At 36.5% G+C, this 23,444-nt stretch overlaps 1 protein-coding gene across 1 annotated transcript in view; it reads left to right on the plus strand.

Moving 5' to 3' along the window:
* Positions 1–18,090: 18,090 nt before the first annotated feature.
* Positions 18,091–23,444, plus strand: part of LOC111390996 (formin-like protein 14) — a 6,874-nt gene continuing 1,520 nt past the window's right edge. Inside the window, exons 1-7 of the mRNA XM_023016131.1 lie at positions 18,091–18,331; positions 18,529–18,648; positions 18,795–19,498; positions 19,588–19,809; positions 19,918–21,839; positions 22,021–22,144; positions 23,160–23,231. Of these exons, the coding sequence (XP_022871899.1) occupies positions 18,576–18,648; positions 18,795–19,498; positions 19,588–19,809; positions 19,918–21,839; positions 22,021–22,144; positions 23,160–23,231 (3,117 nt within the window). The 5' untranslated portion in view covers positions 18,091–18,331; positions 18,529–18,575. The remainder of the gene's footprint in view (positions 18,332–18,528; positions 18,649–18,794; positions 19,499–19,587; positions 19,810–19,917; positions 21,840–22,020; positions 22,145–23,159; positions 23,232–23,444) is intronic.

The raw sequence follows: 23,444 nt of genomic DNA on the forward strand, positions 1-23,444 counted from the left end.
CGATCTCATAATTTATGAAAACCTAACCAAGTATGGAGAAAATAACAAAATATACAATAATTGTAAACATCACCGGTGTATGAATTGGCTTGAAATCCCTTTAATTTTCACGTTTCTCTTCGTTATTTTGGTGTAAGATCTCCTCCAATATGTGTTTTTTTTCTCTCCCAAGATATTCTCCTTTCAATTGACGACTCTAAGGTTTTTATATACATCTCACGATTCAATTCCATCGGAATTTAAAGTAAAAGCGGAAATTGAAAATCGCATCCCCGAACATAGCCATGCGGTTGCATGGCTTGACCACATGGTAATGTTGAGCTGCCCAGAAATTTTTACTAACTACCACCATGCGGCCATATGGTGGTTCTAATTATGCCACCGCATGGTTAGACGAATCTTTCCATGGAAGATGTTTTGGTCCCCGAAATTCAACTTCTTGTGTTTTGATCCCTTTTCTCATTCTTTCTTTTTCCAATACTTCAAATCTTCCACGAGTTGGTCCTTGAGTCTTTCACTTCTTCATTTGTACCTCCGGTTCAGCTTTTGGCGTATTTACATTTTGGTCCCTAAAATTTCATTCTTTTCCATTTTGGTCCTTCGTCTTCATTTTGGTCCTTCTATCATCCTATATTATTCCCTAGTTGATACTTAGCTCATTTTCATTCTCAATTCGCCTTTCAAATTGTCTTTTGATTATTTACACTTTAGTCCCTAAACTTTCATTTTCTTTCATTTGGGCCCTTTTCCGTATCTTTTCTCTTGAATTTCGTGACATCCATCAATATAGTCCTACAAAATAAAATTGTATAGAATTAAGCCATATTCAATCAATTTCATCAACAATTAATCATGTTTTATGGATCGAATAAGTGTGTAAAAAGCACTTATCACTTATCTTTAAGAATCCAACTAACCAATGTATCACCATTCTAGAATAGTCAATAATAATGCTTTATTGAATAACTCCAAATCTTGTTTCGACCTACATGCTTGCCTTCAACCCATCAAATGCTTTATTGAGCCCCGTTTTTAGTCAAAATACATTTGAAATATTATTTTATTAGAGAATTTATGGTTAAAAGCTAAAAATAATTTTAAATTTAATTGTAAAATTATTTATGAAAAATGTGTGACTGGAAATGAGTTATATAAAAACGGGGGGCCAAACATAATCAAAATAACACTTTCTAGGTACATTTCTTTGCCTAATTTCTTAGGTAAAATTTGATTAATGTATATGGAAAAATTTAGCCCTATGTGTCCCAAAAGTTTTCACATTTCCACAATCCATTTGCACTTCTGTTGAGTCACAAAAGTTCTAAAAGAAATGCTCATTTTGTTGTAGTATGACGTATGATTGCATGAGTACAATCTATCACTAACAAAAATCTGAATAACCCACCATAAAATTTTTACTCATATTATCTTCTGTCCAAAATATTGGAAGGTGACAAAGCTACTGAGTTGGAAAATTGTATTAGTCAGCAGCACATTTGACAAGGGATATATCAGCAGGAAGCCAAAGACTTTCTAGAAGAAACAAAGGAAGAATCAAGCAGCTAATTTTCGTTTTCTATAGCTTTATTTCTGGTGTTCTGTTTTGGCAACATGCTATAACTGATTAAAATGTATATTATTCCGTTTTAGGCGTGAGAAGTGTATATATATACTGGTATAATGTACAAATGCAATTGAGAATATTCAATATGCAAAATTCCTCTCTAATTTATTTCCCTAAAAAGTTTAAGCTGAAATTCATTATTTTACTCTGCAATTCTTCAAATGGTATCAGAGTAAAGAACGCAAGATTCAAATACTGGCAACCCAAGCTCAAACCAAACCCAAAACCAAAATCCAAACGCCAATCAATCTGGTAGCTCAAATATTGTTGCTCATGACCCTACAAATAGTCCATATTTCATCGAAAGAAATGATGGCATTGGGGCCATGCTTGTTATTCACACACTGGATGTCAGTAACTATTACTCATGGGCTCGATCTGAAGAAGGCATTATGCATCAAGAACAAACTAGGATTTATCGATAGGAGCATATGAGAACCAGATGACCCCAATGATCCTCTCATGGAGTATTGGCTAAGCTGCAACGATATTATGATTACCTAGATGTAAAACATGATGGCCATTGATATAAGGTGTAGTACCACCTACGCTGAAATAGCACACTAGTTTTGGATTGAGCTGGAATAGTGTTTAGCCAGCAAAATACTGCTCGTATTTTCAAAATTAAACAAACCATAACCACACTACTATAATACCAAGATCCTGTGAGTATTTACTTTTCCAAGCTTAAAGCTCTTTAGGATGAGCTCATTAATTATGAGGCGATTTCTAATTGTAGTTGCGACGGACTAAAAATTGTGGTTCACAACCAACAAAAATGCTGGGTGATGAAGTTTCTAATGGGATTGAATGATTCGTATAAAGGAATCAAAGTACCAATACTATTGATTAAGCCATTTCCAAGCCTAATTGAGGTTTATTTGACTATACAACATGAAGAAAAATATCGATTGAAGGGTCTGCACCTAAATCTATGGCACTTTTGACCAAAGGAAATTACAAAGAAGGTGGAAACAAAACATTTGGCACATAAAAAGGATTGGTTTTATTATACCTTTTGTAAAATCCCAAGGCATTCTATTGAGGGATGTTTTAAAGCTAACCTAGGAAAACTAATTTGCTCTTATAGTCAAGTTCCTGGTCATGTTGTAGATAAATGCTTCAAGTTACATGAGTATCCATTAAGCCACAAATTTGAAGGAAAGAATAGACCATCAGCAAACATTCCATTGCGTCTACCTGCTGTACAGAAAATAGTGAATGACAAAGCTCAGGTGTCCTAGAGTCAATAACAATATTCCCAGCTTATGGCACTTCTCAAACCAACTACAAATCCTAAGTATTACTTAGTCAATAATGTTCAGAATATTGCTACTTCTTCTTCTTCTTATGGAAGTATACATCAACTTTCTAGTACATCTTTGTAAATTAATATTTGTTCTCTTATTCATTTCTATAGTAGCTACTCATAATTGGCCTTTACATTAATTCGACATAAAAAATGCTTTCTTACATGGTGATCTCTAGGATGAAGTTTATATAGAACAACTACTGGGTTTGTTGCTCAGAGGGAGTATGGGAAAGTGTGTCGTCTTCGAAAGTTTTTATATGATTTGAAACAAAGTCCATGTTGGAAAATTTAGTCAAACAATGAAAAAGTTTGGAAAGCAAAGGAGCAAGTCTGATCACTCAGTATTTTACAAACAGTCTGAATCCGGCATTATTTTCCTTGTTGGGTATGTTGATGATATTGTTATTATTGGCAGTCATAAAATGGGAATTTCATCTCTGAAATCCTTTCTTTACTTGCAGTTTCACTCGAAAGATTTAGGAGTGTTGAAGTATTTCTTGGGAGTTGAGGTGGCGAGAAGTAAGATAGGCATCTTCCTATCTATGAGAAAATACCTGCTTGACTTATTAACTGAGACAAGAAAGTTGGGAGCTAAGCCAAGTAGTGCTCCAATGCTTCCTAATTTACAACTTACCAAAGATGTTGACTTATTTGAAGATCCTGAGAAGTATAAAATATTGGTTGAGAAATTGAACTATCTTACAATAACTCATCCTGATATTGCGTGTCCTGTCAGTGTTGTAAGTCAATTCATGTCTTTTCCAATGGCTCACCATTGGGCTGCTTTAGAACATATTCTGTGTTATTTAAAGAGAGCTCTTGGACGTGGGATACTATACAGAATTCATGGACATTTTCACATTGAATGCTTTTCAAATGCAGATTGGACAGGTTCCAAGATGACTGAGGATCCACTACTGGCTACTGTGTTTTTGTTGGAGAAAATTTGGTCTCGTGGAAAAGTGAAAAGCAAAATGTTGTGTCCCGACCTAGTGCAAAATCAAAATATAGAGCTATGACACGTTCTATGTGTGAGATAATATGGATATTTCAACTCTTAACCAAAATTGGTCTTAAGGCTTCAATACCAGTAAAATTGTGGTGCAACAATCAAGCTGCTCTTCATATTACTTTTAATCACATGTTTCATGACCGAACTAAACATATTAAGATTGATTGTCATTTCGTTCGTGAGATACGTGAAGACTGGAGAACAATTAAGAAATATTTTCACAGAGGCTCTAAATAGGATTCGGGTTGATCATATTTGTAACAAGTTGGGATAATTAATATCTATGCTCCAACTTGAGGGAGAGTGTTACGGGATGTAAATAATGTTGAATTATACGATTGGCTGTCCAATTTTATACCTTTCTAATGTAGAATCCTAAATGCGTATATGTGTGTGTGTGTGTGTGCGCGCGTGCGTGTGCGCACGTGTCATTCCTATGATTAAGAAAAAGGCAAAAAAATATTCTCTTTCTTGAATTATTTCAAGATCCAAAGACAATTTCTGTTTTTCTCCTTGAAAAGCCTCTTGAGATGAACAAAAAGAACTTTTGGCAATGTTGGGACAGTTCTATACAGTTTACAAACAATGTTTTGTATGTCGACATAGAGATATCTTTTTATTGGGAGTTCACTAGGATGCTTTTATTTAGTTCTTCACATATTTCTGTCATGAAAGAACAATCTTGCTGCTATATTTCATAAATTATTTTAGTACAGAATAACAAGAGTGGAAACAATAACTTGAAATCGAAGTATAATAGGCTCAATGACTGGCTCATACATTACTTTTGTTTAGGTTTCAACGTAAATTTTACTTGTGCAGTTGGTACTATGAATTATTTAATTATATTACAGAGGAGATATTAGTGGATTTCCGAATTGGATCTCTTTAACTGCAGGTAAAGCTGAAGGTATTCTCTTTGAAGATAATGGTGACGGATATGAATACATAAAAGGAGGATATGTGTCGACAACATTCCTTGCTGAACTTCAGTCTTCAGTTGTAACTTTAAGAGTTCTGAAAACTGAAGGAGTTTGGAATAGACCAAAGCATCGCATACACATGCCATTGTTGCTTAGCATAGGTGAAGTGGTATGTACTTCTTTCATGGCATTCAATTTTTTGTAAGTTAAGATCATGCGAGATTTAAAATGTCAAATGTTTACTTTGTTGAATGAATTTTTGAGTTATTTTTCCTTTTATCAAACAGCTTGACAGATGGGGCACTGATGGGAAGATTCTGCAAATCAAAATGCCCTCAGAAGATAATTTGTCAGAATTAATATCGACCGGCAAAAGGGAATATGGACTTCGTAAAGGTAATTGCACTTTAGAACTATTTAATTGACTGCCTAGTTATTTATAAATCAACTTTCATTTTGTGCTAAATTTTTCAGGTTAGAGGCTTGACATATGTTAAAAATATTAGTATTACAGAATATTGTATCGAATTTTGTCAAAAAATAGGCAAGTTTGATCTTGTTAAACATATTACAATATTTACAGTGTGTTTAAATTGTTGATCATGTCAAATAGATTGGTATAGAATACCCAACAAAGAATATCTTGTTTACACCATGTTCTAGTGGCTGTTCAAGAATGACATTAATGAAGATGTATCTGATATCTTTTAGCATGATTTACAAGTAACACAATAATGTTAATTATAGAAGGTGCAAAGTGTATTCCAGACATTGATAATGTTCCTGGACATAAGGAAGGGCTCTGAAAACGATTATGTGGATAGGAGGTAGAATTATTTCCATGGAGCACATTCCTACAGGTAGGGCCTACTCCATCTTTTGCCTAACTTTTTGTTCATCTACTGAACGACTTCTAGTTATCTTTGCTTCAAGTTCTCCATGTGTTTACGATTTTCTGATATTTCTAGGATAGACAGTAACATATTCTTTATTTTGGTCATGTGACAAACTCAATGGCTTCACAATCGGGTGGATGTTAATGGGTATGAAGAATATAGTGGCATGGAGTACAGATCTGCTGGATGCTTCGAGGAGTATTCTGTTATCGAGTGAGTAGATAAATCGATTTGCTAATTTATGCTTAACATTGTGCGTCTTTCCACATTCCTTTCGCCAATTCTTTTGAAAACCGTATATACTATATGGACATTTTTCTATACCCTCAAATGCTATTGCACTCTATTTCAATTGAAATTTATAATATATGGTGTAGACATTGAAAATTTAAAATCTTAGGTTGTTATCATTGATCATTAGACCTTTTGGCTAATATTATTAACTATGTGGCATGGCTTAAAAACAACGTTTTGTTGGTTTCTTTCTTTTTATAGTCGGCATCTAAAGCAGGCTGGAGAGATAGAATCCCTAAACTTAGAAGGTGATATAGGAGGTGGACTCACTCTTGAGCGGAAATATCTTTTCCAGAAAATAATCCAAGGCTTTTCCAAGTTGTTTCTGGCATTGTAGCTTGTAAAGCCGGTGCTGCATCTAGAGGATTTGCAAGGCAATTCCTAGATTTTTGTAATTTGTTGGATTTTATTTGAATTAAGAAAAACATAGTTGGATTTTATTTGAATTAAGAAAAACATACTCGTCTATCAATGTTAAATACTTTGGACTAAGAATCATGCTTGTTGTATAATGATTTTTACAATGAGTTTGACAACATGCTATGTGGCAGATTATCATTGGACAGTTTGAAAAATACTTTATCTCTCCTATCAACACTTTTTTGACACCTACACCATTGTCAAGCATGTTGTACAAATCCATTGTACAAATGACTTATTCCTTGGATTAATTCCTTGGATTAAATTGCTTACCTTCAGGGAGAGTTGAAGAAGTAATATTTATAAGCAACTTTTCTTTGTTACTCTCAAAACTAGAAGTCTCAAATCCTTATAAATCATGTAATTGTAAGTATGCGTTTTTGTTATAAATCCTTGTATTCCAAGTTTTAAGGAGTGAAACAATTAGTTTTAGAGTAACCTACTACCTGATCGTTGAACGTCCCATTTTCTTTCGTATGTGGAGATACTTCGCGTGGATTTACTCATTCATAATTCTACTATACACTTTCTAAAAGAATGACATTCTTTCAAATGTCATCTTCAGGTATTAGATTATCAAGAAATGAAAAGGAAGATTTTTTTTTTTTTGTATCTCATAAAGAGAGTGGTTGAAATTTAATGTCACCATCCTTGGAGTCGAGAAACTTGCCCTAGTTTTACTATACCTTTTAAGGCATGAGATTATCAATGCGTAAAATAATTTAAAATATGCATCTTTATTATGAAATGTTTGACAATGAATCACAAAACATATTATATCATTTTTAAATGAGATATCATTTACATGTCAATGCTGATTGAACTATCAATCCTTTTCATTTTTACTTTTTATCTTTCTCAGTTTCTTGTATTTTCTCTTTCTCTGATCTACCCTTCGTGTAATAGATTATCCTTTCTTTCCTTCATTTAATAAAATCACTATGGCATGAATTGTTGCTTTCCAAGCTTGTGTGCTTGCGCGAGCATCCAATGTACAATTTGTTACACCCTATTAAGTGTACGTGTCATTTACCTCCATCAATAGTTCTAGGCATGACATTTGGCCAGAAGCTGGGGAGCAGTTTTTGGAAAGGGATCTTTGAATGGTAAATAATATATTTCTCATCGGTTCCCTAAATGTATTGATTGAAGCATAATATTTTGTTCCCACCATCCACTTAAGAAGTTTAACTTTCATATGTTGTTTATAAAATTTGACGTTACACCTTCGAAATCAATCCGACAGAATCACCTGAATGTAAAGAATTGATCAACATGATGTAAACAGTAAGTCGAGCCCACAGACTTCACGGTGTTTCCTTAAAACGAATTGGCTGCCTTCAATGGTGCTAAAAGCGTCCCGCAATCGTTTTTCAGGATAGAACGAATTTTCGTCTCCTACGGAAGCAGCACTGCAATTTGCAGAAGTTCCAACGAACTCAATGAAGTGTGTTTTACTTCGAGACAATATCAGAACGAGAGAGAAGGGAATGAGATTCAAAGCACAGAAAGTTTGCAATGAAAATAGTGTAAATTTTCTGGTAGAGAGGCTAGCTATTTATAGACTTGTTCGTGGCCATTCGAACAGTCATCACCTTTCAGACAAACCTCAAAATCCGAATAGACATGCTGTTTTTAAAAGTCGCGTCTGTTAAGTCGGTTAACAGTCGATTGTTTGGTCGGTAAACAGACGACTGTTAAAAGAAAATAAAACACTCGGAATAAGTCAAAATTTAAATTTCATAATGTACTCAAGAATTTGATTATTTGCAATTTGGCCCAAAATTTTAAATAAAATTTGTCCAAAAAGTTAATATAGTGCAAATGTCTACCCGCACCGAATCAGACCGGACTTGGACTCGGACACGGGCACGTGCTCGTGCCGTGTCGAGCCGGCCCGCCGGACGGACGGACGGCAACGGCGCGCGCGTGTGGGTTTATGACCGAACCCAATAGGATATAGGTCTTCCCCCTTCCAAAAACTATTGGTACCCCTTGGGGCCCAAACCCAATTCCAAACTTCCACCTTATAAACCACACCAAAGTTTCCTAACTTTCCTATGTGGGATAAGTGTTTGGAAAATCAAATTCTTCCATAATACTTAGTTTATGTGGGTTACTATAACACTTAATATTTCATTCAATTTTAAATGGTTTTCGATAAATAAATATATCACGTTAATCATCTCGCAGAGAAGAACGTGAATATGCTATGTCTCGTATTAATTAAAAGAAGGTGGGTCCCACTGAAATCTGGGCTCAAAGTTGACCCATTTCATAACCATTTTTTCCAACAATCCCCCACATGAATGAAATATGTTGGCTTTATTCCAAACGATAACATCTGATATGTTTTTTCAAAGAAAAAATTGAAGAAGACTGCATCAGGATAAGTAGTCAATGACTTTGAACTTTCCCTAGTAAAATCTATCGGATTTCCTTAGCCAATTAGTAGCAAGTTGCTTTGAACAGTCAGCCGTTTATGAAAACCTAAACAATAGAAGTCACACAGTTTTCTTCAAACACAATTGGTTCTCACGTTTGTGTCTATTTTGGCCTTGGACACCTCTTGGTTCATGAGTAGTTTTTAGAGAATTCATCTTCACCTAATTCTCTTACAAGCGGCCCCTTCTCACTCATATAGGTGATTTCCATAAAGAGTATTCTGCTATAATCCACTTGAACGAATCAAGATATAGAAATCATTAAAACCGTATCTTAACCTATTTCGCGGCAGCTGGGCACTGGCTCATCATAGGAATGGGTAGAAGTAAAATCTTCCCAGTGCATACTAAGTTTTTCACAGTTCGGTTGTCCCATTGAACCTAGATCTTGGAATCTCCAGTCAACTAGGTTGGGTTGCCACCATGGAAACTTTTGATTATTTTATTAGTTTTAATCCGATCCCCTTCGATGAACTTTCGACTTGCTCTCTTGTTAAACTTTTAGTTAGCAGATCCGCAATATTCTCTTTTGATTTCACATACTCTATAGAGATAATGTCTGTAGAGAGCAATTGTCTAACAGTATTGTGTCTACGACGTATATGTCGAGATTTACCGTTGTACATTGCATTTTGTGTCCTACCAATTGCTGATTGACTATCACAATGGATACATATAGTAGGCACATGTTTTGTCCAACATGGAATATCTTCTAGAAAGTTTCGTAGCCATTCGGCTTCTTCTCCGACTTTATTTAATGCAATGAATTCAGATTCCATTGTTGATCTAGCTATACATTTATGTTTTGAAGATTTCCATGGTATTGCATCACCTCCAAGTGTAAAGACATATCCACTTGTTGATTTGGAGTCTTTAGTAGCTGATATCCAATTTGTATCACAGTATCCTTCAAGTACTGCTGGATATCTCGAATAGTGCAATCCAAAATTTTGGGTATGTTTTAAATACCCTAAAACTCTAACAATAGTCTTCCAATGATCAGTGCTTGGATGACTTGTATATCGACTTAGCCTACTAATTGAATAAACAATATCAGGTCGAGTGCAATTCATGACATACATTAAACTGTCAATATTACGAGAGTATTCCAATTGAGACTTACTATCACTAGTATTGGAAAGAAGATGCATACTAACATCCATAGGTGTTTTCATAGAAATAATATTATATTTCTTGAATTTATCAAGAATCTTCTCAATGTAGGGTGATTGAGACAATATGAGACCATTAGATGTTCTAGAAATTTTAATTCCTAATATAACATCGGCCACACCTAAATCCTTCATTTCAAATTTACTTGTTAGCATCCTTTTTGTAGTTTGAATTATGGTATCATTGTTACCCATAATCAACATGTCATCTACATATAAACATATCATGATATATCCATTTGGAGTGTTCCTGACATAAACACATTTGTCACACTCATTAATTTTGAAATCATTTGACATCATAACCATGTCAAATATTTCATGCCATTTCTTAGGAGTTTGCTATAATCCATATAGTGATTTAACAAGTCGACAAACTTTCTTTTCTTATCCTGAGGCCACAAATCCTTCAGGTTGCTCCATATAAATTTCTTCATCTAATTCCCCATTCAAAAATGCCGTTTTAACATCAATTTGAAGTATATCCAAACCATTCAATGCTGCTATTGCAATAAGCATACGTATGAATGTGATTCTTGTCACAGGAGAATAGGTATCGAAATAATCAAGACCTTCTTTTTGCTTGTAGCCTTTAACGACAAGTCTTGCTTTATATTTGTCAATTGATCCATCTACTTTCATTTTCCTTTTGAAAATCCATTTACATCCCAAAGGCTTATTACCGGGAGGGAGGTCTACTAATTCCCAAGTATGATTTTGTAGTATGGATTCAATTTCACTATGGACAGCTTCTTTCCAATATGAAGTTTCGGTTGATGACATAGCCTCTTTAAAACTTTGAGGTTCATTTTCTAACAAATATGTTAGAAAATCAGGCCCTAAGGAGGTTGGCGTCCTAGCCCTCTTACTTCGTCTAGGTTGTTCATTTATAGATTCTTGATCTATAGTCTCTTCGTTTTCACGAGATCTCTTTTGTGAATTTGATTCACCTTGCATGTTATAAGGAAAAGTATTTTCGAAAAATGTAGCATCCCTTGATTCAATAATTGTATTAACATGCATATCAGGTATTCAGACTTATATACCATAAATCTGTACGCATTACTATGGTAGGCATAACCAATGAATACACAATCAATGGTTTTAGGTCCTATCTTAACCCTTTTAGGTTTAGGAACTACTACCTTATTGAAACATTCCCATACCTTCAAGTATTTATAATTAGGTTTGTGACCTTTCCATACTTCATAAGGTATCTTTTGCGTTTTTCGATGTGGTAGTTTGTTAAGAATATAGTTGGCAGAAAGCAAGACTTCCCCCCACAAGTTATGTGGTAATCTAGAACTTATTAACATAGCATTCATCATCTCCTTTAATGTTCGATTCTTGCGTTCAGCAATACCATTAGATTGAGGAGAATAAGGCGCGGTAGTTTGATGAATAATTCCGTGTTCCGAATAGAATTTCTCAAATGGTGAATCATATTCACCACCTCTATCACTTCTTATGGCCTTAATCTTTTTGCTTAGTTCATTTTCAACTTCTAACTTGTAGTGTTTAAACACTTCAATTGCTTCGTCTTTGCTTTTGAGCAAATACACATAGGAATATCGAGTCCAATCATCGATAAAAGTGATAAAGTACTTATTACCTCCCCTAGTTTGAACAAATTTTAAATCACATATGTCGGTGTGAATTAAAACTAGGGGTTCGGTACTTCTTTCAACAGAACGAAATGGTAGACGTGACATTTTAGCTTCTACACATATATCGCATTTGTTATTAGGATTTAAATCATACTTTGGTAATAAATCTAATTTGATTAGTCAACGCAAAGTGTTATAATTTGTATATCCTAATCGTTCATGCCAAATGTTAAATGACTCAAGCAAGTAAGAAGAATATGTATTCTTATTCATAATTGGAGGTACAATAGTCATTACGTTCAACTTAAAGAGCCCCTCATTCAGGTAGCCCTTTCCTACAAACATTTCATTCTTTGAGAATACAAATTTGTTCGAGACAAATACTAGCTTAAACCTGTTCTTACTTAGTAGAGAACCAAATACCAAGCTTTTCCTAATATCGGGCACATGAAGAACATCATTCAGAGTGAGCTCTTTTCCACTTGTCATTTTCAGCACTATCTTCCCATGTCCTTCTACCTTGACAGATGACGAGTTTCCCATGTAGAGATATTCATCATGATCCATTGCTTTGTAGGTAGAGAACATCCCGCGGTTTGAGCATATGTGACGAGTAGCTCCAGTATCCACCCACCACTCTTTCGTGTTTCCAATTAAGTTGCATTCAGAGACGACCGCAGAAAGATTCATGTCTTGTACCTTATCAGTGAGGTTTTCATGTTCTGTTACATTAGCCTGGTGAGTTTTTCCCTTCACATTCTTTGGCTTTCGACAATCCTTGGATCGATGTCTTGCCTTGCCACAATTGTAACAGTTGCCTTTGAACTTTTTAGTAGTTTTTGAAGAACCAATTTGTCCTTCCCCATTGTGCTTCCTCTTTTGCTAGTCTTGAAGCCTCCTTCTACGATGTTGGCTCTTGATTCCATCGAATGAGATGCACCATTCCTTTTTTCAGTTTTGCGAGTGTCTTATTCTATTCTCAATCGGACAATGATATCTTCAAGTTCCATTTCCTTCCGCTTGTGCTTTAGGTAATTCTTGAAATCCTTCCATGAAGGTGGTAATTTCTCAATCAGTGCAGCGACTTGGAATGATTCACTTAGTTTCATTCCTTCGGCATGGATGTCGCTAAGTATGATTTGAAGTTCTTGAACTTGGGATATGATAGTCTTGTTGTCAACCATTTTATAGTCCAAAAAACGATCAATAATGAATTTCTTCGTGCCGGCATCTTCGATTTCGTACTTTGTGTCCAAAGATTCCCACAGTTCTTTTGCGGACTTAGCATTGCAGTACACATTATATAATGTGTTATCCAGTCCATTAAGTACATAATTTCTGCACAAGAAATCAGAATGCTTTCATGCATCAATCGTAGCCAATTTTTCAGAATCACTGTCTTGCTCGGTATATGAAGGCGCGTCTTCTTTGAGAAATTTAGCCAGATTTAACGTTGTCAGATAAAAAAGCATTTTTTGTTGCCAACGCTTGAAATCTGACCCATTAAACTTTTCTGGTTTTTCCCCGATCGTATTCAGGAATGTGGTACCTGAAGTTGCCATTTCTGAAATACAATCAGAAGATCAACGGTAAGAAGGAGTAGAAACAAAAACAAAATAATAATACAAAATTCGTTTTAAGATTGTTGTTTCTAGAGTTTGACGTTACTCCTTCGAAACCAACCTGATAGAATCACCTGAATGTAAAGAATTGATCAACAGGATGTAAACAGTAATTCGAGCCCACCGACTTCACGATGTTTCCTTAAAACGAATTTGCTACCTTCAATGGTGCTAAAGGCGTCCAGCAATCGTTTCTCAGGATAGAACAAATTTTCGTCTCCTACGGAAGCAGCACTACAATCTGCAGGAGTTTCAACGAACTCAACGAAGTGTATTTTATTTCGAGACAATATCAGAACGAGAGAGAAGGAAATGAGATTCAAAGCACAGAAAGTTTGCAATGAAAATGGTGTAAATTTTCTGGTAGAGAGGCTGGCTATTTATAGACTTGTTCGTGGCCATTCGAACAGTCATCACCTTTCAGACAAACCTCAAAATCCGAACAGACATGCTATTTTTAAAAGTCGCGTCTGTTAAGTCGGTTAACAGTCGGCTATCAGTCGACTGTTTGGTCGGTAAACAGACGACTGTTAAAAGAAAATAAAACACCCGGAATAAGTCAAAATTTAAATTTCATAATGTACCTAGGAATTTGATTATTTACAATTTGGCCCAAAATTTTAAATAAATTTTATCCAAAAAGTTAATGTAGTGCAAACGTCCATTTGCACCGAACCAGACCGGACTCGGACTCGGACACGGGCACGTGCTCGTGCCGTGTCAAGCCGGCCGGCCGGTCGAACGGACGGCGACGGCGGCGTGCGCATGTGGATTTATGACTGAACCCAATAGGATATAGGTCTTCCCTATTCTAAAGACTGTTGGTACCCCTTGGGGCCCAAACCCAATTTCAAACTTCCACCTTATAAACCACACCAAAGTTTCCTAACTTTCGTATGTGGGATAAGTGTTTGGAAAATCAAATTCTTCCATAATACTTAGTTTATGTGGGTTACTTTAACACTTAATATTTCATTCAATTTTAAATGGTTTTCGATAAATAAATATATCACGTTAATCATCTCGCGGAGTAGAACGTGAATATGCTAGGTCTCGTATTAATTAAAAGAAGGTGGGTCCCATTGAAATTTGGGCTTAAAGTTGACCCATTTCATAACCATTTTTTCCAACATCATCCATGACTGTTGCTTTTTAGTTTTGCAAGGTTCCATCCTGACCAAACGAATAAATTGATTTTAATGTATACATTTGTGCATTTCATGAGCATCTTTGTCTAAGGTTTCAAATGTGATGTTACTTGTTGACTTTTAAACAAGTGTATTATTCTATATTCTAATTTTCCACGAAATATGGTACTTAACCTTCGTTTAAAATGATAATATACTCTTTTGAAACCTGCTCATTTACTTTTTTTCTACTTCGAAATGCTTCAAAAATACGAAAAGTAATTTGTTGTGCCCACATCGGGCATCATTCATCTCTATATCTATCATTTCCTCGACTCGTGTGAAAAGTGAAATCCAATTTGAGTCATGCCAAGATATTTTACAAGGGATTACTTTTCCTCAATACCGTTATGTCCAGTCCATCTTACTAGAACAAGTCGATAAAATTTTAAATTCTCCATCTAGGATCTAAATAGCAAAACATCGATTATTACGAGGAGTTTTTGCCATGTGTTGGTAAGTCCCTGGTGACCATACCCATTATAATGGGATGAAAAGAACTGATTTATCAATGTCCTATACAAACATGTTTGGTACTATTTTGTTGTTGGATCCATCAAGTTTAGTTAATTGTTTCTTTCTCTGCTTCTTCGATTAGGCGAATGGATGCTTGTCGATAAATACCTCGATCTTGCCTTAGTCAACCGGTTCGACATTACTCAGGTATACAAGTGTCTGGTACGTTGGGAAATAGGGACGGTGAATTTGGAGCTTTGGTCGAAAAACATACCCGTATCAAAGGACTCTCCACTTAGAATATCTCATGGATACGAGGTGAAAGGAATGTCATAAAACATTTTAATCACAAAATCTGCTGAAACTTGGTACAATGCACCATGATGGATTGAAGCACCTCGATCTCCAGACGAACTTCATCATTGTTGTTCTTTTACATATAATTCAAACTTTTGCTTGTAAGTAGATTATTTAGAACTTCAGAAGTTAATAAAGGCTGCTATACTAAGCCACTGCACCAGATGTGCAAGAAGACCAAAAAAACCCCTTTATGTAAAAGAAAATGCGCATCTTGTAAACAGTATTCATTTATGGATAAGTCTAGTTGTACACTTTTCGTGTACATAATGGATTATATCTAAATTATATGCGGACTCCCTCCATGCGAGGAGGGTGTTAAACATTATGTACACAGAAAGTGTACCATCTAACATCACCCTTCCTTTATATATGTTCTTTATTAGTCGTTGTTTGTCACCCATTACTTGAAAAATTAAAGAGTTTTAAATAGTATTTTTTGGATAATGTATGATTAAAAAATAAAGAGACTTTATTGGTTTGTATGTAAAATATTTTATTGTGTGAATCTGTGATGAAGAATGATACTGTAGCAAATAATTTAAAATTTTAAAGGGGCCAAATAGGCACTTACTAAGAGATGGAACCTCGTAAGTCTTGTGTACTATTTAAATGTCAAAATTGTTCTTTGATCCATTGGAAACGTGTAATATTGAGGGCCCTGTTTGATAACCCACTTGATTAGGGCTTCTACATCTCGTAGAAGAATTTTTAGGGAGAGTTATCTTAAATTAACTTTTTGAGATAATTGTAACAGAGACTCAAAACCTTTAAAACATTGGCAAACTTTCTCCAAACTTTTTATTTGTTGCAACCATCACCCTAAACCTTTCGAAACGTTGTGGCGGAGGCTCTTTTGGAGGATTTTCATCTAAATGTCTGTTAGTTAATTAAGAAATTTGATTTTGATCATATTTTTAATATTTTTGAAAGGGTAAAATAGTAACTTTTCATTTACTACATTAAAAAAAGTTAAAAATGAAATTAGGAATAGCAAAAAAAAATAAATAAATAAATAAAACAAAGAACCAGAGCCCTATTCATCTTTGTCTCTCCATTGATGCCTAATGTCAAGAAAAATGAGCCTTGCAAACTCTCCTCTTAGCTTATAAGCAGCCTTATCATACGCTAAAGTCCCTTCCTCAGCTATGTCGAAAGTCCCAAGACAAAGCATTGTTCTATTCTTTGGAAGTCCATTCTCCGCCAGTCATTTTCCCCAATGCTATTGCCTCAATCCCGAAAAAAGCTTTGTGGGCTTGGGAAAAATTCCAGGTTTTGTACCAAGAAATCTTGAGAATTGGTTCTGCTTATGCTGTAAATGGCTAAGAGTATTCATTTACTGATTTTGCAATTGCTGCTTGTGGAGTTTGGAATTGTGACTATATTTGGTGGATCTTAGATGGGTTGAGGAGATTTAGCCCAATAATATGGGTTTAAACTATGAAATGATGAAGTCGCATAAAGTCGGTGAAGAGAATGTTGAGAATCGAGACAGAAAGGGCGATTTTTTTATTTTGAGTTTCTTAAGGAGAGGAAATTGAGAGCGATGAAATGGAGGAACGTAGGGATGTCAACGAGTCGAGCCGAGCCGAGCCGAGACTAAAATTTTAGGCTCGAGCTCGGCTCGGTTAAAATGGTCGAGCTTTTTTACGATCCCGAGCTTTTGCTCGGTCAAAAAATTTCGGCTCGGCCTAAGCGTTCGGCTTGAGCTTTTACGATCCGAGTTGGGCAGGCTCGATTTTTTTTTAATATTATAAAGGCAGCAAACAGGGGTTTAGTTGCAGAGAAAAAGAGGACTCGGAAATTGATGTTTCATGTGAGCAGGGATATTCCGGGTTGGATTCAATTGGAATAGCTAAGAAAGAGGAGACTTACTTTGAAATGGAAAACAGAGAGTGGGAAACAGGGGATCTTGAAATTGAGGCCTCTTTTGATAAAACTATTTTGGATTGGGAAGCTTGAGAAAGGTGTGTGTTGCTAATTATTTACTCTATTTATTATTATTATTATTATTTTTTAAGCTTGCGGGCCGGCTCGGGCTTTTTTCGAGCTGGGCCGCGGACCGCCAGAGCCTCCAAGCCTTTTTGACACCCCGAAGGAAACGAGAATTCACATGTACTTGTTTAAGGTGGAGTCGTGCAGGGATGGGGAAGAGGGAATTGTAACGGTGAAGGGTGGTCGGTCGCTGGTGGCAATGGGCTGGAGGAAGTTGAAGATCTATAGTTTTTGTTTTTTTTGCTTTTCTTAATTTAACTTATTTTAGTGTATTAATTGAAAAATTACTATTTTATCCTTTTAAAAATATTGTCAAAGTCAAATTTTTTAGTCAACTAACAGAAATTTGGATGAAAACCGTCCAAAAGAGCTTTCACTGCAACTTTTCGAAATGTTTGGGGTGACTGTTGTAATAAATTAAATGTTTGAAAAGAGTTTGCTAATATTTTAAAGGTTTGGGGTCTCTGTTACAATTACACCTAACTTTTTTTTAAAAAGCTTTTCTAATCCGATAGAGTACTTTCAAAAAATTATTAAAATAAATTTAAAAAATAGCTTTTTTTAATTTTAGAAGTATCCTTTGACTTTTGAAAGTCTTGTTAAATGGCCCTGACTCGATAGATATAATTGTTAATAGTATGGTTATGAGTTCAACAAATAAATAATTACAATTAAGGCATTTCCAATGAGCAAAATCAGAACGAGAGAGACCGTTTCATATAAATGGCAATTATAATATGAAAGGTGCAAGTGCCTCCAATAGACAAAGACTGCGTACAACACAGCGAAGCGCAAAATTTCAAATTACAAAAGAGGTGAAGTAAAAATAAAAGAAAATAGGAAAATCCTCCTCCTTAAATTGAAACTTGAAAGTTGAAAATCTAGGTGAAAACTGTCACGCCACCGGAACCACCGCCACCAGTCCACCAAACGCCGGTGAACGCAATAGAATCAGCTCCGTTAACACTGCAAGTGAATCTCCGGCCACATTCTTCGCAGCTTTATATCCAGTTAGTTTTATTTAAATTCGTATATTTCTATATGTGTCAGTCTTATCGCTGTTCCTTTGCATTAGCAATTTTGAGTTTGATGTTAATAGCCAAATTTTTTAACCCCATATTTTTTTGTTTGGATTTATGTTTTTGGGAATTTACAAAATTACTTATGGGTGCTTGAGCTTTATTATTATTTTTTTTTCTATTTTCAGGTATTGATTAATTGGATGTTCATTTGAGGGTGACTTCGATCGACAGTATGACCTTATTGAGTAGATTCTTTTACAAGAGGCCCCCAGATGGCTTGCTTGAACTCTCTGATAGAGTATATGGTAAAATGAAGCTTCAAATTCGATTCTGTATTTTTTGCTTTTACATTAATATTATCGCAATAAGTTTTGTTTAATTTTATTATATTCATTAGAATTTTTTATGTTTTATTTATTCTTATTAACGAAAGGACATTCTACATTTGCAGTTTTTGACTCGTGTTTCTCAACAGAGGTATTGCCTGAGGGGATATACCAGCTATACCTGAAAGAAATCATCACCGAGTTACATGAAGAGTTCCCTGATTCGTCGTTTCTCGCTTTTAATTTTCGGGAAGGTGAAAAGAGGAGCCAGTTTGCAGAGATTTTGTGCGATTATGATGTCACAGTTATGGATTATCCGAGGCAATACGAGGGGTGTCCCTTATTGCCACTGTCTTTGATTCACCATTTCCTTCGTGTTAGTGAGAGTTGGCTTTCTCTTGGGAATAGCCAGAATGTAGTTTTGCTCCACTGCGAAAGAGGTGGTTGGCTGCTCCTCGCTTTTGTTTTAGCTAGTTTCTTGGTTTACAGGAAGTTGCACAGTGGCGAGAGAAAAACTCTTGAAATGGTTTACAGAGAGGGTCCAAAAGGTTTGTTGCAGTTATTGTCGCCGCTGAATCCATTCCCATCTCAGCTCCGGTACCTTCAATACATATCAAGAAGAAATATATCCACGGAGTGGCCACCACCCGAACGAGCTCTTTCTTTGGACTGTCTTATTTTTCGTGCCATACCAAGATTTGATAATCAAAAAGGCTGCAGGCCGATTGTACGTATTTTTGGTCGAAATCTCCTTAGCAAGGATGGATTGTCGACCCAAATGCTTTATTCTATGCATAAGAAGGGTAGACAGGTTCGCCATTATCGTCAAGTAAGATGTTCAATCTCAATCCCTGACATTCATTTTCGCAAAAGTTCATATGACTCTTCTTTGAGTTGTAATCGGGTTCATTTTTGCAGAAGGACAGCGACGTAATTAAAATCGATATACAATGTTTGGTGCAAGGGGATGTTGTATTGGAATGTGTCCATTTAGACTTGGATCCAGAAAGGGAAGTGATGATGTTTCGTACAATGTTTAATACAGCTTTTATTCGGTCCAATATTCTTATGCTCAACTCTGAGAACTTGGATACTATTTGGGACTCAAAGGCAAGGTTTCCTAAAGGCTTTCGAGCTGAGGTGATTATTATTTTGCATTCTAAAGATTCAGTTATGTAGTTGAGAAAGTCAAATTTACTATTATTGCCATAACATCTCAGTGAAATTTGATTCTTTTCATAATCACAGGTGCTATTTGGAGATGTTGAGACCCATTCTCCCCCCAAAGCCCCAACTGCAATCTTAAATGGGGAGGACCATGGTGGACTTCCTATTGAAGCTTTCTCTCGGGTACAAGAACTTTTTGCTGGTGTAGATTGGGTTGATTCCAGTGATGAAGCCACTTTATGGTTACTTAAGCAATTATCTGAGTTGAATGATGTCAAAGATTTGTCCATATTGCGAAGCAGAATGAGTGGTTATTCATCACCTTTTGATTCTGAGGAAGAAAATAATGCATCCAGTACCGCCGATAGTCTTGATTTTCCAGACTCTGAGAGGGCTCCAGAAGTTAGTTTTCTTGATGATCATTCATCCCCTGATTGTACTTCAGATGAAGCTTCTGATCTCAAAATGGGTGGGCAGTTTCATTCTAGTGTTCTCTCTGAACCTTTAAATGAAATACAATATCCTAGCACAGAAACTTCATCCAATGTGCCCTCACCAGATCAGCCTTCAGTACCTTCCTCCTCTGTTTCTGTTGCAACAATCCCGGAATTACCATTACCACCAGCACCACCTCTGCTAGATTCAAGCAAATGTCCTCCACCAACACCCCCTCCACTTTTTTCTAGTAAAATACATTCTCAACTGCCTATAAGTCCTGGGGAAGAAATTCACCCACCTCATAATGGTTCAAGTAAAGGACAATTGACACCAGCTCCTCCACCACCCCCACCTACTATCAATTCTAGTAAAGTACCTCTGCCGCCACCTCCTCCAATTCCTTCTACTCCTAGTTCTACTAAACGACCTTCATTACCTCCTCCTTTTCCCCCTCCGCACATTAGTTCTAGTAAAGGACCTCTTCCACCCCCTCCTCCGCCTCCTCCCAATACTAGTAAAGTACCACCTCCTCCTCCTCCACCACCTACTCTTGTTAGTACTAGTACTAGTACTAGTCCCACACAATACGCACCCTCTCTTCAACATTCTGATTTTTCGGAAGGAACTTTGACACCTCCCCCTCCACCTCCTCCGTTACCCACCAAGAGTGAAAGCCCACTTACTTCTTCTCCTCTAGTCTCTTCCAAGATCCCTATGCCTCCCGCACCACCTCCACCACCATTGCCACCACCCGCATCATTCAGCAATGCTAACAGACCAGTACCACTTCCTCCTGGACGTCCTCTACAAGGTTCAACTCATCCAAGTCCTCCGCAAGTGCAAGAACCTCCCAGTGCTCCTCCCCCACTTCCAGGTCGTGGATCAACTCCACCTCCTCCTCCACCACCTCCAGTTCGTGGATCAGCTCCACATCCTCCTCCACCACCTCCAGGTCGTGTATCAGCTCCACCTCCTCCACCACCACCTCCAGGTCGTGGATCAGCTCCGCCGCCGCCGCCTCCACCACCACCTCCAGGTCGTGGATTAGCTCCACCTCCTCCTCCACTTCCTCCAGGTCGTGGATTAGCTCCACCTCCTCCTCCACTTCCTCCAGGTCGTGGACCAGCTCCAGCTCCACCACCACCGCCCTCAGGACGTAGCTCAGCACCAGCTCCGCCTCCACCACCTCCAGGTCGTGGGTCAGCACCAGCTCCACCTCCACCACCTTCAGGTAGGAATGCAGCACCAGCTCCGCCTCCACCACCTCCAGGTCGCGGTTCAGCACCAACTCCACCTCCACCTCCACCACCTTCAGGTCGCAATTCAACACCAGCTCCACCTTCACTATCTGGTGGAAAGAGCTTCAATGTACCACCACCACCACCTTCATCTATTGGAAGGGGAAGAGTTGTGTCAGGATCAAGTCATGGAAGAGGGCGAGGCTTCACTGGTTCTTCAATACCACCTAAAAAAACATCACTTAAGCCTTTACATTGGGTGAAAGTAACACGTGCAGTGCAAGGGAGTTTGTGGGCTGATTCTCAGAAACAGGAAAGTCAGTCGAGGTATGCTGACTACAAATATTGTTATGCTGTATTTTATTATGATTCAATTGACTTACATTTCGGAGTGAGTTCAATAAAGATAAAATTTAACTCATTTCTATGCTCTCTGTTTTTCTAATGTTATTCTGTAACATACCTTATTATGTGAAATTCTGATTCCACATCATTGATGATTTCATAGGGCACCTGAAATTGATATATCAGAGCTCGAGAGTCTGTTCTCGGTGGCATCTGCATCAGACAGTGCTATGAAAGCTGGAGGCCAACGTGGTTCAAAAATTAACAAACCAGAAAAAGTGCAATTGGCAAGTCAATAATGTTCATTGTTTACAGTATCCCATAAAAAAAAAAGTTACTTTGAACTTATTGACCGATGTCACTTAAATTAAGGTCATGTTCATGCTGCTTATGATCGAGATGTCTTAATTGCACCTTGAAAACCTAATATTTATGGCCAAAAGAAAAAGAAGAGTGACAAATCTAATCTGCAGTATAATTAGGAAAGACACCATAAAAGATCATCATTTTTCTTTGAATCATGATATCAATTGAAAGGAATATATATTCAATGACAGTTTCTATTTCCTTAAAATTGGAAGTCTTTACTATTTGTCAATATACGTATTTATATGAGCAGAAGATTCACTTGATTAATATCTTAAAATTGAATTATTAGAATAATGTGGTCACTAGGAGAGAGATTAACTTGGTCTAAAATGTGTACTCTTGTTACCTTTTTACTTCTGGAGCAGATTTTTGACCTTTAAACTAAGCCCTTGTTTGTCACCCTTTAAAATGGAACCCTTTAATTCTCATACTCATTTTCAATCGCACATTTTTACAATAAAATAATTTTTCCTACTTTTTAACCACACATTCTTTAATGCAAAACTTTTTCCTACTTTTTAATTACACATGCTTAAAAAAATACTATTCAAAACTCCATTTTTTAAGAATAATAACCATCAAACATGGGCTAAATAAAATAGTTGTATATTAGTATAGCTGAGTGTCTTTCTTACCTTCTTGTTTAACAATGTTGATTGTTCCAATGATCATATTATATGCATGAATTCAGCTGCCTCCAACTGAAGGTGTACTTACATAATAACGAGTGTTGGTAGGGGAAATCATTTACCCTTTTCAATTATTTTACTAACAAAGCAATTGTTGATATCTAGAATGTTATTCCATTTATCAATGTAAAATTTGTTATTCTGAAGTTCATTCTTTTTCTTTCTCTAAGATTTGTCGTTAAGTATCTTCATATTATATTAGTTTTTAGATTACTTATTACTCTTTTGTGTTTCTTATTGCTAGGTTGATTTGCGTAGAGCCTATAATTGCGAAATTATGCTCACAAAGGTTAAGATTCCACTGCCAGAGTTGATTGTAAGTTCTATTCTTTATTCACGTCCACTTACTCAAATTTTAAGTGTGGTTGAATGGCAATTAATTTCTGGTGGTGTTGGGAAATTTTTTAAAATGCCAACTTTGTAATTGATTTGTATATTAACTTTTTTTTTCCCCTGGCGTTTGGGGTTAGTCTGGAGGCTCAAAAGCTTTAATTCCCCCCCCCCCCCCCCCCCCCCCCCCCCCCCCCCC

This window comes from Olea europaea, unplaced genomic scaffold (assembly GCF_002742605.1).
Source record: "Olea europaea var. sylvestris unplaced genomic scaffold, O_europaea_v1 scaffold74, whole genome shotgun sequence".
Lineage (NCBI taxonomy): Eukaryota > Viridiplantae > Streptophyta > Magnoliopsida > Lamiales > Oleaceae > Olea > Olea europaea.